Source organism: Palaemon carinicauda, chromosome 8 (genome assembly GCF_036898095.1).
Source record: "Palaemon carinicauda isolate YSFRI2023 chromosome 8, ASM3689809v2, whole genome shotgun sequence".
Lineage (NCBI taxonomy): Eukaryota > Metazoa > Arthropoda > Malacostraca > Decapoda > Palaemonidae > Palaemon > Palaemon carinicauda.
Genome location: NC_090732.1, coordinates 130,646,774 through 130,660,577, shown reverse-complemented (window position 1 = coordinate 130,660,577; position 13,804 = coordinate 130,646,774). Strand labels below are relative to the sequence as shown.

Genomic DNA, 13,804 nt, shown 5'->3' with positions numbered 1-13,804 from the left:
CCAACAACCTTCCTACCGGTTGGTTGTACGCCCTGTTGACGCTGAGGTATCCTACTCACGTCCGCCAGTTGAGGTGGTTCCTCCACCGGTGCGACCCAGTGTGGGTTGCCAGTCGCACGTTGACGTTAAGCGACTCTCGGAGGTGGTTGTGGACGTTCAGTGTGTCACTAGGAAGACGTTCAACAACCAGCAGAGGTGACTTGTTGTGACGCAGTGCGGCAACCTCAGCAACCCGGTAGGGGGTTGACTGCACAACCCAGACAGTCTAGACAGTTTCGGGTTGACGCTGTACTTCCTCGCGTCCCCATGGTTGACAGTTCACAGACTGTGCAGCAGTACCATGATCTTGTGTCCGGCTCCGTCACGCATCCACCAGTGCGACCGGATTCAGCGAGTCAGACGTTGCCCACTCCGTTGCTGTTTCCTCATCAGTTTCGGATGAGGAACCCTCTGATGAGGACATTGCTGAACAAGACGATCAACCCCCAGCCCTGTTATCCATCCAGAAGATGCTGAAGAAGGAACACTGCCCTGTCAGGCTGTGGATGAGTCTGGTTAGGACACTGTCATCCGTGGTTCAATTTGTGTCACTTGGAAGACTACACCTCTGTCCTCTTCTGTATCATCTAGCTTTTCACTGGAAAAGGACAAGACGCTAGAAGCGGTCTCGATCCCGGTTTCCGGAAAGATAAAGTCTGGTCTGACTTGGTGAAAGGACTTTATCAACCTTTGAAAGGGTCTTCCCCTGACTGTTCAGACTCCCAACCACGTTCTCTTCTCGGACGCATCGGACGTAGGCTGGGGTGCGACATTAGGCGGTAGGGAATGCTCGGGATTATGGAACTCGAGTCAAAGGACAATGTATTTCAACTGCAAGAAGCTACTGGCAGTACGTCTGACCTGGAAAAGCTTCAGGTCTCTCCTTCAAGGCAAGTGGTGGAGGTGAACACGGACAACACCATGCTTTGACGTACATCTCCAAGCAAGGAGGGACCTACTCTCTGACATGGTACGAGTTCGCAAGAGACCTCCTCTCCTGTTCAACAGGTCTAGACTTTTCACTAGTAACGAGGTTCATCCAAGGCAACTTGAATGTCATAGCAGATTGTCTCAGTAGGAAGGGACAAATAATTCCAACATATTGGACCCTCCACAAGGATGTATGCAAGAGACTTTGGGCCACCTGGGGCCAGCCAACCATAGATCTCTTCGCAACCTCGATGACCAAGAGGCTCCCAATACTTTGCTCACCTATCCCGGACCCAGCAGTAGTTCATATAGATGCCTTTCTACTAGATTGGTCACATCTAGATCTATATGCATTCCCTCCGTTCTAGATTGTCAACAAGGTACTGCAGAAGTTCTCCTCTCACGAAGGGACAAAGTTGACGCTAGTTGCTTCCCTCTGGCCCGCGAGAGAATAACTCACCGAGGTACTTCGATGGCTAGTAGACGTTCCCAGAACACTTCCCCTAAGGGTGGACCTGCTACGTCTGCCACGCGTAAAGAAGGTACTCCAAGGCCTCCACGCTCTTCGTCTGACTGCCTTCAGACTATCGAAAGACTCGAGAACTAGAGGTTTTTCGAAGGAGGCAACCAGAGCGATTGCTAGAGCAAGGAGAACATCCACCCTTAGAGTCTACCAATCGAAGTGGGAAATCTTCCGAAACTGGTGCAAGTCAGTATCCGTATCCTCGACCAGTACCTCTGTAACTCAAATAGCTGACTTCCTCTTTTATCTGAGGAAAGAACGATCTCTTTCAGCTCCCACTATCAAGGGTTACAGTAGCATGTTGGCATCAGTCTTCCGTCACAGAGGCTTAGATCTTTCCAACAATAAAGATCTACAGGACAAGGAGGTCTTTTGAGACCACGAAGGAGCGTCGTTTGGTTACACCTGGTTGGAATTTAGACGTGGTTCTAAGATTCCTTATGTCAGACAGGTTCGAACCGCTTCAATCAGCCTCCCTGAAAGATCTCACCTTTAAGACTCTTTTCCTGATATGCTTAACCACAGCTAAAAGAGTCAGTGAGATTCATGCCTTCAGCAAGAACATCGGATTCTCATCCGAAACGGCTACATGTTCTACAACTTGGTTTTCTAGCCAAACACGAGCTGCCTTCTCGGCCTTGACCAATATCGTTCGATATTCCAAACTTATCGTATGGTTGGAAATGAACTAGAAAGAGTATTATGTCCTGTAAGAGCTCTTAAGTTCTATTTTAAAAACCTTTACGAGGCCCGTCTGAAGCTTTATGGTGTTCAGTTAAGAATCCATCTTTGCCTATGTCAGAGAATTCTTTATCCTATTTTATCAGACTGTTAATACGAGAAGCTCATTCCCTTCTGAATGAGGAAGACCAAGCTTGGCTGAAGGTAAGGACGCACGAAGTTAGAGCTGTCGCAACTTCCGTGGCCTTTAAACGAAATAGATCTCTGCAAAGTATTTTCGACGCAACCTATTGGAATAGCAAATCAGTGTTCGCGTCTTTTATCTTAAGAATGTCCAGTCTCTTTACGAGAACTGCTACACTCTGGGACCATTCGTAGCAACGAGTGCAGTAGTGGTGGGGGCTCCACCACTACAATTCCCTAATTCCAGAACCTTTTTAATGTTTCTCTTGAAATATTTTTGGGTTGTCCGGAAGGCTAAGAAGCCTTTCGCATCCTACTTGATTTGGCGGGTGGTCAAAATCATTACTTGAGAAGCGCCTAGATTAGAGGTTTTGATGAGGACCTTTAGTATGGGTTGCAACCCTTCATACTTCAGCTCCTAGGAGTCGCTCAGCATCCTATGAGGATCGCGAGGCTCAGTAAGGAAGACGTACTTAAAAAGGCAGAGTAATTGTTCAAGTCGTCTTCCTTACCAGGTACTTATTCATTTTATGCTTGTTATTTTGAATAACTGCTAAAATGAAATACGGAATACTTAGCTCATAATGTCAACATGTAATGCTGGTCTCTACCCACCCCCCTGGGTGTGAATCAGCTATATGATCATCGGGTAAGTTTAATATTGAAAAATGTTATTTTCCTTAGTAAAATAAATTTTTGAATATACTTACCCGATGATCATAAATTAAAGGACCCACCCTTCCTCCCCAATAGAGACCCAGTGGACAGAGGAGAAAATTGGTTCTTGTTGACATCGAGTACTTGAGTACCTACTTGACAGATGGCGCTGTTGATGTACACCCCCACCTGTGTAGCGATCGCTGGCGTATTCCGCCCGTAGGTTTTTTCTGTCGGGCAGCAGAGCTGACAGCTATATGATCATCGGGTAAGTATATTCAAAAATTTATTTTACTAAGGAAAATAACATAATTTGGACATAGACAAATGTGGAATTTAGAGAAATGATATTACTGTATTAATTCAACAACATATGACCAAATGATACTCAGTTCTGCTATTAGCTGGTGGGTGGGTTGAGAGGGGCAGAGGGACCTGGATCGATTTTTGAATAGGTGGAAAGGGGAACTTCATTATTTGTGATGTATCTATTACTGTTACCGAAGACTTGGCTAGCCTGCTAATTTTGTTAATATCAATCAGAAGATGGATTATCTATTATTTGTGTATTTTTAAGAACCCTCACATTTGCAGTGCTTTAGTTCCTTGAGGGAGAGTTAGATAATATTTTATAATATTGCCTTAAACTTAAATACCTTAGGATTGTCATAGATTTAGGAAGGAAAAGGCACAGCTAAAGATTTTATCTTACAAGAAACTAGAATATGAAGCAATATAAATATTTTAAAGTTACAGCCATTATTGTGAAATTTTTAATGCTTGTTGTCAGGAATTTGAATGGCAAATGGTATGATATGAAATTTTCTGAATCATGAAGTTTCTAGACACATTTAGTACAATTATTTGAAATTTCTTGAACGTTTTGGTTAAGATTTGGCCATAAATTTCTAGCCAGTCATATTGTACCTCTAGGCAAAGAGGAAAGCTGATGAAAAACCTTAAGAACTTGAGTACAGTATTCTGTTTACTAAGACCTTATTGATAAGGATTTAGTGGCATACCTCTCCTGAGAGGTTTCAACATTTGAAAGAACAAAAATTTTGTTTAAGATGGTAAGTAATTCTTTATTCACATATCCCTTCATTCCAACTATAGTAACTAGGAATGTAATAATTGTACTTCTTGTTATTACATATGAGCATTACTTTGTACGATGTTGAAATTCTGAGGATGACATCTTTTCCTTAAAGGAGGGAATTATAGAACGTTCATTTACCAAGTTAGAATAGTTGTCACATTATTTAATGGATTGTAATTTTTCTACCCTCATAGGAGCAAGATAACGACTCTGATCGATGTTTATTGAATGATGAAGTAAGCAAAAGTGACAAAATGCTCCAGGACAACCACAAAGCCTTCCGAAATGCAGTTTTAGCATCACAGCTGGCCATAAACCAGGTTAGAATTATGAAAAGTTTTATATGATAAGGGAATACTTTTGAAATTTACAATCTCATATATTAGCATCCTGTAAAGAATTGTACTGTATTTTACAGAGGGTCTCCTTATCGTGTATGTTTTGGGGACTTTAAATCTTCCCAAAACTCCTTTAAAGGTGACATATCCCAATTCCAACTACTGTAATGCAAACACACAATTGTTCCAGCACAAATACAAACCCTCACTCTTTACATAGGAGAATAACTACAACGAAGCTGCAATATGGCAGTCAAAATTTTATAACAAGCTGTAGGCAGTTGGCTGCTAGTTACCTGCTCACTAAATACTGTAGTTAGTTTGATAATAACTGTCAGTTGAGATAGACGTTCTTCAACTGGCTGGAGACTATGGCAGATTTTCAAGCTTTTTACTGCATTTTCATTGGTACTCTTGCACTTTGTTCCCTACGTGATGCTATTGTGCATTAGGATATTGTCCTTTAGTTGGAGACATGATTAAAAGTATCATACCTCCCACAACTCTATAGGATGGCCAAAGGTGAACACAAGATTTTCACTTTTACTGTCATTGAATTACATTAGACTCCACTGAAGTCAAAGGATCAGGCTCCTTTCCGAAGGAATTCTATTTCCTTCTTTCTTTACGCACAGAAGCAACAGTTATCCTAGTGATTGCCGTTGATTCAATGTTCTCAGCCCCACTTATTGGAAGCCGATTGCTTTCCTTGCCAATCGTCAGACTTTGTATGCGATCAAGTTGCCTTGAGGATCCTTGACAAGGAAGTACTCTTAACCCTCAGCAAGGTTGCGAGTCAGTGTTTGCCTGACCCCTCTTCATCAGCGGGATGGACAGAGATGAGCTTCTACCATATACCCACCAGACGTCTCATGTACTTGCACCTCAGTGCAGACACACCTCAACAACAGGCACGCCTCATCCGGACGTATCACTAAATGCAATCGCTTAGATGCATGTGCTCAAGGTGAACGCAGGACTCCTACCTGAGCACTTGTTTGCTTCTGGGTGCTCGCTATTGCCGAAGTAAGCTAGCTCTTCAGAGTATTTGCGTTCCCTTCAGATGCACTGGTATGGCCATGCATGCACACCTGAATGCGTGCATGGAGGGACTACCCTTACTACCCTTACTAAATCTCTAGCATGTGCTTAGGCTGTTAGAAGTCTAGAATAGGTGGTTTACTTCACCTAAATGTTACTAGTATTATTATTAAAGTGCAAATGTGAGTTACCTTTGACAAGAAACTAGTGCTTGTGGGAGCTAAACACATGCACCAACACATGCGCTCACACAATTATAACTGGCAGGACTAACCAGTAGACCTCAGGAGTTGTGACTATCAGCTTACAGTTACTCATGGAGGTGATTTTCACATTTAATCCCAATATGGATGAAGATCACCCAGAGTACAGTAGTTTTTTTTGCCGACGATTGTCTCCTCCAATAGAATTTGGGTTTACCTCGCACTCCCTCTCTCTGTGTGATTGAAAAGGTTCCAGCAGGGAGTCTCTTCAATAAATCTTAGGAATAAACGAATTCCTTCTAGATCTCAAGTCTCTCTACATTGCAGGAAATAGGATTAATGGAAGATAGGACGTTGCCTGATCCCTCACTCTCTTCCATGGAAGATTTATACCTAAGAAAACTTTGTGTTTACTTGTAAAGGTTTTGCGAGTTTTTTGGTTAGGCATGACTCAAGGTCTAGACTCAGTGGTTTATTTGGGAAAATACAAATAACTTTCATAATTGAAATTTGTTGTATGCCCTAATGTGGGCACATGATTACCTTGTAGTACTGAAGTCGTATTAATATTGTACAATTACTCCGAAAAGTAGTATGAACTAAAATACTGTATCATGATATTGGGTTAATCAACCGCAGGTAGGTAATAGTCAGTGAGTTGGTAGGTTATGAGTTGATGTACTACAGGGTGGCAAGCATTTGCATATTCTCAATTTTTGCTCCTGTCTCTGTTACCTAACCCCCGCGAATAAGGAGGCCCGACTGTATAGGGAATATATGTCATATTCTATGTTGAAAATCTGACCTACACTGAAAATCAAGTTATGCTTGGTCTCCTGGAATTAATTAATGACATAAGTCAGCGCATTACTGTAGTTCAACAGTATATACATACATATACCAAGGCACTTCCCATAATTTTGGGGGGTAGCCGACATCAAATAAATGAATAAAAAAAGGGGACCTCTCCTCTCTACGTTCCTCCCATCCTGACAAGGGACTCAACCGAGTTCGGCTGGTACTGCTAGGGGTGCCACAGCCCACCCTCCCCCGTTATCCACCATAGATGAAGCTTCATAACACTGAATCCCCTACTGCTGCTACCTCCGCGGTCATCCAAGGCACCGGAGGAAGCAGCAGGGCCTACCGGAACTGCGTCACAATCGCTCGCCATTCATTCCTATTTCTGGCACGCTCTCTTGCCTCTCTCACATCTATCCTCCTATCACCCAGAGCTTCCTTTACTCCATCCATCCACCCAAACCTTGGCCTTCCTCTTGTACTTCTCCCATCAACTCTTGCATTCATCACCTTTTTTTAGAAGACAGCTATTTTCCATTCTCTCAACATAGCCAAACCACCTCAACACATTCATATCCACTCTTAGCTGCTAACTCATTTCTTACACCCGTTCTCACCCTCACTACTTTGCTCGTAACCCTATCCACTCGAGATACACCAGCCATACTCCTTAGACATTTCATCTCAAACTCATTCAATTTCTGTCTCTCCATCACTTTCATTCCCCACACCTCCGATCCATACATCACGGTTGGTACAATCACTTTCTCATACAGAACTCTCTTTACATTCATGCCCAACCCTCTATTTTTTTACTACTCCCTTAACTGCCCCCAACACTTTGCATCCTTCATTCACTCTCAGACGTACATCTGCTTCCACTCCACCATTTGCTGCAATAACAGACCTCAAGTACTGTATTTAAACTGATCCACCTCCTCAAGTAACTCTCCATTCAACATGACATTCAACCTCGCACCACCTTCCCTTCTCGTATATCTCATAATCTTACTCTTACCACATTAACTCAAAACTTCCTTCTCTCACACCCTTCCAAATTCTGTCACAGTCAAATCAGGGAATGAGATTTTACATTGTAAATTGTTATTCTTTCAATTACTTTCCCTTTTTTTTAACATGTATAGTTTAATTAATAATAATTCTTTTCATTCCAGAAAAGTAAAGATGAACTACTCACTGATAGTCAGTCAACAGGAGAAGAAGAAACTGGAATTCGACATAGAGAACGAATGAACAGGCAATCAATGTTGAAGAAATCCTCACAGCTATCAGATGATCTTTTGGCCGTTACTCGGTTAATAAGAGACAACACTGAGAAAAGCACTAAAACTCTGGACAGATTAGGTATGTTTTTATTTTGCTTGTGTTGTCTTTAGTATATATTTTGGTAAAGTAGTTGTTTTTTAAGTTAAAAGGATGTTTAAGCTTTATATTTCTATATTTTTTTTTTAATTTTCATAAGTGTATTTAAAACACTTATGAAATTACCATACATGCTTTTTCATTTTACCGAGCAAGTCACTGGTTCTTTTTTATTTCTGAGTGCATTACCTGATTAGGATTGGAAAAAAAATAAATTTTACATTTTTTTTTCTTAAATAGGTTTGCTTTATAATAGTTCCATTATTTATGTAAGCCTATATACCTGGCCTTTATAAATCACTCACACTCCAAAGATGATTCCCTTCTGCCTAAAAAACTCAAAGTATGATTATAAGTAGGCCAAGGACAGTTACTCAATATCCAGATCTCATCATTGATAAGGTTTCTGTAACTCTGTATGACTTAAAATTTTAGGTGTGATTCTCAACAGCAAGTTTACTTTTGAGAAGCACATTAGGTCTTGTGTTTTCTTCAATTGCATGAAAAATTAGCTTATTGAGAAAGTCTTTTAAGATTTTCGGTGATCAATCCATTCTGAAGAAGTGTTTTAATTCTTTCATTCTACCTTGTTTCGAGTATTATTCTCCTGTCTGGTCTTCAGCTGCTGATTCTCATCTTAATTTGTTGGACAGGAACTTACGGGCTAATATTTCTTATTCCTGATTTAGATATTAAGCTCTAGCACCGTCGTTCAATTGGTTAGTTATGCATGTTACATAAGATTTTTCATAATTCGGACCATCCTTTACATTTTGATCTTCCTGGACAGTACAAGCCTGTGCTTAATACTAGGTTCTGTATGCAATTAATTCTAATAGTCATGCCTTCTCCATCATTAGGCTCAATACTACACAATATTCTAGAAGTTTTATTCCAGCTGTGACCAAGTTGTGGAATGATCTTCCTAATCGGATAGTTGAATCGATGGAAGTTCAAAAGTTTAAACTTGCAGCAAATGTTTTTATGTTGAACAGGCTGACATACGTCTTTTTTTAGTTTGATCTATAAAAGATCTATTTTGATGTTGATACTGTTCATAAGATTGTTTTTAATGGTTCATAACTTCTCATATAGTATTTTTCAATATTTAACTTAGCCGGTGATTATAATAGCTGCAACTCTGTTGCTCGACAGAAAACTCTAAGGTAAAATTCGCCAGCGATCGCTACACAGGTTGCGGGTGTGCCCAACAGCGCCATCTGTCGTCCAGATACCCAGTACTCAATGTAAACAAAGAACTCAATTTTCTCTCTGTCGTGCTCCCGACAAGACGTGCTTATTCGCTGTTGCTAAACTGGATTTGTTTTCACAACTAATTGGTGAAGTACACTATTCTAGTTTTGAGCTTTCGCTATGCAGGTGTTTTATCTTCATCTTAAATCTTGAACTCGTTTTGGATAGATTTAATTATGGTGACAAAGAGAGTATGGACTTTCTTTCACTTTTAAATGGCCGACCCTTCCCTTAGCGGAAGTGTGTTTAGGCTTTTAGTAATTATATCACGTTATAGATTTTCCTCTATATATTTTATATCTCTCCACCTTTATTAGGCCTCTTCGATTAACTTTCCATTTTTTATAAACATATAAAAATAATTTTAATGTTTTGTTTATATAGACCTTTCCTGAGAGTAGGCGGTCCTAACTTGGAAACCGAAGTTAATCAACGTTGAGCCCTTTATATCGTAATTAGCTTTTAAAGAGCTAAGGATTTAAAACTTTTTAATTGTAATATTTTATGAAAGAATTTCTTTGATAGTCTTCGTACTGTTTTCAAAGATGAACTAACGGTTAGTTTATTTATGCTACGCAGTTGTTGACGTTCAGGACGTTCAACATGCGCTCTATCGTTACGATAGAGAGAGAGTGTATCACGGTTTCACTTTGCAGTAAGAGTAAATCGATTCTGACGTTTTGCTCATTCTTTCTTAGCTTAAATGTTTTAAATTCTATTTTAAAGGAACTTTTTATTTGAAAAACCTTTCAGTTTTTTCCTTTAGTCAAATAACATGTTTTTTTTGACGAAATATAATTGGGCTCTTCTCTTAGGTGCGAAATCAAGAGAGAAAGAGAGAGAGAGATAGAGACGGAGGGAGAGAGAGGAGAGAAAACGTTCCGTTCAAGCGGGTAACGTTGTTCTCGTGTTACTCTCGTCCCTAGTCGCTGTACGGGGAGGAAGGATAAAACGTTTTAGTTTTTTATTCTCGTCCCCAGGCTATGTGCGGTGAGAGATTGAAAACGTAGTTATATGAACTAGTGTTTAGTCTGTTTCCCAGCCACTGATTTTTTTTCTATCTTTAAATATGTTTTCTGTTTTTTGCTGGTATTAATGAGCTTGCATTATACGACTGATTTCGCAATTACTACCTTTTAAAGAAGGGTAGAATTGCGTGTTTCAGGTAGAAATCAGTAAAAATTTCAGTGAAATAAGTGCAAAACAGAAAATCGAAGTGATAAAGTGATATGCGCAAAGTGTTACAGTGTTGCGTCCGAGGGTTTGTCTGTTCGTGCCTGTCGTTCACCTAGTCCGGGACCTCTTACATGCTCCCAAGCCCAGGGGAGAAGTAATGTCAAACGACTTATGGGTTCGAGAGGCCTTGACCAACGAACAGACGTTTTCCCTCTATGGTATCGGGTGTATCTTACCAAGATCTCCCCTACCATAAGACGAGAGAGACGTTGTTTCTCCTCGTCATCCGAAGGCTTTTCGCATAAGAAACCTGTCACAAGGTTTCGAAGCCCTTAAGCAAAAGTCAGTCCTTTCAGGACAGGTCCAGCGTCCTGGTTACAACCATTAGGACAGCTCTGACCCTATGCAGTCATCGGATAACTACTCGCCGCCTAACAAAAGCGTAACACAGACTCCGAGAGTCTTTTTTTTGTAGGCAAAGTGTTGCGGTCACAGACGTTACCCTCGTCTCTTACCACAACCATTTCCGTTGATCCTTAATGGGTTGTATGGCAAGACATGCAGTATATGCTTGCCTCCCTTATGGAAGACTATTCAGCCGATTAGTCCGTTGAGTCTAGCCGTTTATCTCATCGATATCCTGGCTTTCAGCCAACCTAACGTTCCTTTGTGCTTACTGTTGACGTTGGCGTAGCTTAGTCACGTCAGTCAGGTTGTTAAGAACCACACTCGATGCGGTCTCGTGTGGTTTTTCAGCCGCATTTGGACGTTAGGCCACTTGCTGAGGCTCCTGTTGACGTTCAAGACGTTCACTAACAATCGGAGTTGACTTGTTTTGACGCTGTGCGTCAACCTCCGCATTCTAGAGTTGTTTTGACTGCTCAGTCTAGGCAGTCAAAGCAGTCTCGAGTGGACGCTGTGCGTACTCACGCACCTGTTGTGGTTGACAGTTCAGTTGTTGACAGTTCGCAGACTGTCAAGCAGTTACATGACTTTGCGTTCTGGTCCGCTACTAATGCACCAGTGAGTGTGGACTCTGCTTGTAAAGCATTGCCACCACGGTAGGTCTCTCCCTTGCTTGAGACTCAGCTTTTATCGGACAAGGTTCCTGTAGATGAGGAAGTTGCTGTTCCCCCTCCTACTGATATTCCCTTGAGGACTCTGTCAGATGGAGAGGAGCCTAAAGCTGCTTAGCCTCCTATGGACTTTAATTAAATCATGATGATTTTTTTAAGGATCTTTGTCCGGATCCTTTTGTAACTGCTGCTCCTCGTTCGCCTAAACGTCAGAGCTTACACTAGGCCTAGCTACTTCGAAGCCGTTGTTTTTAAGCTAGTGCTCTCTCGCTCTCCTAGAGAGCTTTACGTTGGCTAGGCGACTGGTTTTTCACCAGGAGGAGTTTGGGGGATACAGCCTTTGCTTTCCCTTCTTTTAAACTGGTTTATAGAGCGAGAGTCTGATATGACACGAGAGAAGTTCTCGGCTTGGGAGTTCATGCCTCTGCCCAGATAGACTTCTCAATTCTCGTAGACTCTCCCTGGCGCCTGGCCAGGAGACGCTCCAAGTTGTTTACAGGTCAACTTCACAGCTGTTTTCGAGCCTTTGAAGTTTAGCTGTACAATTATGTCATGCATAACAAGGCTTTCAGGGATGGTAAACGGTACCGCCTCAGTCGCTAACCCCGTCTGTTGCTACACCTGCTCCCGTAGACCCTAAATGGGCTTTGCTGCAAGACATGCAGTCCAAGCTTGCGTCCTTGATAGAGGACTTTAATGCGGAGAAGGTTGCTACCGAACCTTCTGGCCAACAACCTTCCAACCGGTCGGTTGTGCGCACTATTGACGCTGAGGTAACCTACTCGCGTCTGCCAGTTGAGGTGGTTCCTCCACCGATGCGACCCAGTGTGGGTTGCCAGCCACACGTTGACGTTAAGCGACGCTCGGAGGTGGTTGTTGACGTTCAGGACGTTCAACAACCAGCAGAGGTGACTTGTTTTGACGCAGTGCGTCAACCTCAGCAACCCGGTAGGGTGTTGACTGCACAACCCAGACGGTCTAGACAGTCTCGGGTTGACGCTGTGCTTCCTCGCGCACCCATGGTTGTTGACAGTTCACAGACTGTGCAGCAGTTCCATGATATTGCGTCCGGCTCCGTCACGCATGCACCAGTGCGACCGGACTCAGCGAGCCAGACGTTGCCCACTCTGTTGCCGTTTCCTCATCAGTTTTCGGATGAGGAACCCTCTGATGAGGACGTTGCTGAACAACAAGACGATCAGCCCCCAGAATAGATCAAGCCCTGCTATCCAGCCAGAAGATGCTGAAGAAGGAACGCTGCTCAGTCAGGCTGTGGATGAGTCTGGTAGGGACGCTGTCATCCGTGGAACAATTTGTGTCACTAGGAAGACTACACCTCCGTCCTCTTCAATACCATCTAGCTTTTCACTGGAAAAAGGACAAGACGCTAGAAGCGGTCTCGATCCCGGTTTCCGAAAAGATAAAGTCTTGTCTGACTTGGTGGAAGGACAATATCAACCTAAGAGAGGGTCTTCCCCTGGCTGTTCAGACTCCCAACCACGTTCTCTTCTCGAACGCATCGGACGTGGGCTGGGGCGCGACACTAGACGGTCGGGAATGCTCAGGACTGTGGAACTCGAGTCAGAGGAGCATGCATATCAACTGCAAGGAGCTGTTGGCAGTACATCTGGCCTTGAAAAGCTTCAAGTCTCTCCTTCGAGGCAAAGTGGTGGAAGTTAACTCGGACATCACCACGGCCTTGGCGTACATCTCCAAACAAGGAGGTACCCACTCACTGACGTTGTACGAGATCACAAGGGACCTGCTCATCTGGTCAAAAGGTCAAGACATCTCCCTAGTAACGAGGTTCATCCAAGGCGACTTGAACGTCATAGCAGATTGTCTCAGTCGGAAAGGGCAAGTAATTCCAACCGAATGGACCCTCCACAAGGATGTGTGCAAGAGACTTTGGGCCACTTGGGGTAAAACCATCCATAGATCTCTTTGCAACCTCGCTGACCAAGAGGCTTCCAATCTATTGCTCTCCAGTCTCGGACCCAGCAGCAATACATATAGATGCTTTCCTCCTAGATTGGTCACATCTGGATCTCTACGCATTCCCACCGTTCAAGATTGTCAACAAGGTACTGCAGAAGTTCGCCTCTCACGAAGGGACAAGGTTGACGTTAGTTGCTTCCCTCTGGCCCGCGAGAGAATGGTTCACCGAGATACTTCGATGGTTAGAAGACGTTCCCAGTAGTCTTCCTCTAAGGGTAGACCTTCTACGTCAGCCACACGTAAAGAAGGTACTCCAAAGCCTCCACGCTCTTCGTCTGACTGCCTTCAGACTATCGAAAGACTCTCGAGAGCTAGAGGCTTTTCGAAGGAAGCAGCCAGTGCGATTGCTAGAGCAAGGAGAGCTTCTTCCATTAGAGTCTACCAATCGAAGTGGGAAGTCTTCCGAGACTGGTGCAAGTCAG

The 13,804-nt window shown here is 42.9% G+C and overlaps 1 protein-coding gene across 3 annotated transcripts in view; it reads left to right on the top strand.

The window, feature by feature from the left end:
• The window catches only part of LOC137645929 (vesicle transport protein SEC20-like), an 89,315-nt gene that overhangs the window by 44,306 nt on the left and 31,205 nt on the right, over positions 1-13,804 (top strand). For all 3 annotated transcript variants that reach the window (XM_068378987.1, XM_068378985.1, XM_068378986.1), the window contains exons 4-5: positions 4,307-4,432; positions 7,671-7,860. In XM_068378987.1, the coding sequence (XP_068235088.1) occupies positions 4,307-4,432; positions 7,671-7,860 (316 nt within the window). The remainder of the gene's footprint in view (positions 1-4,306; positions 4,433-7,670; positions 7,861-13,804) is intronic.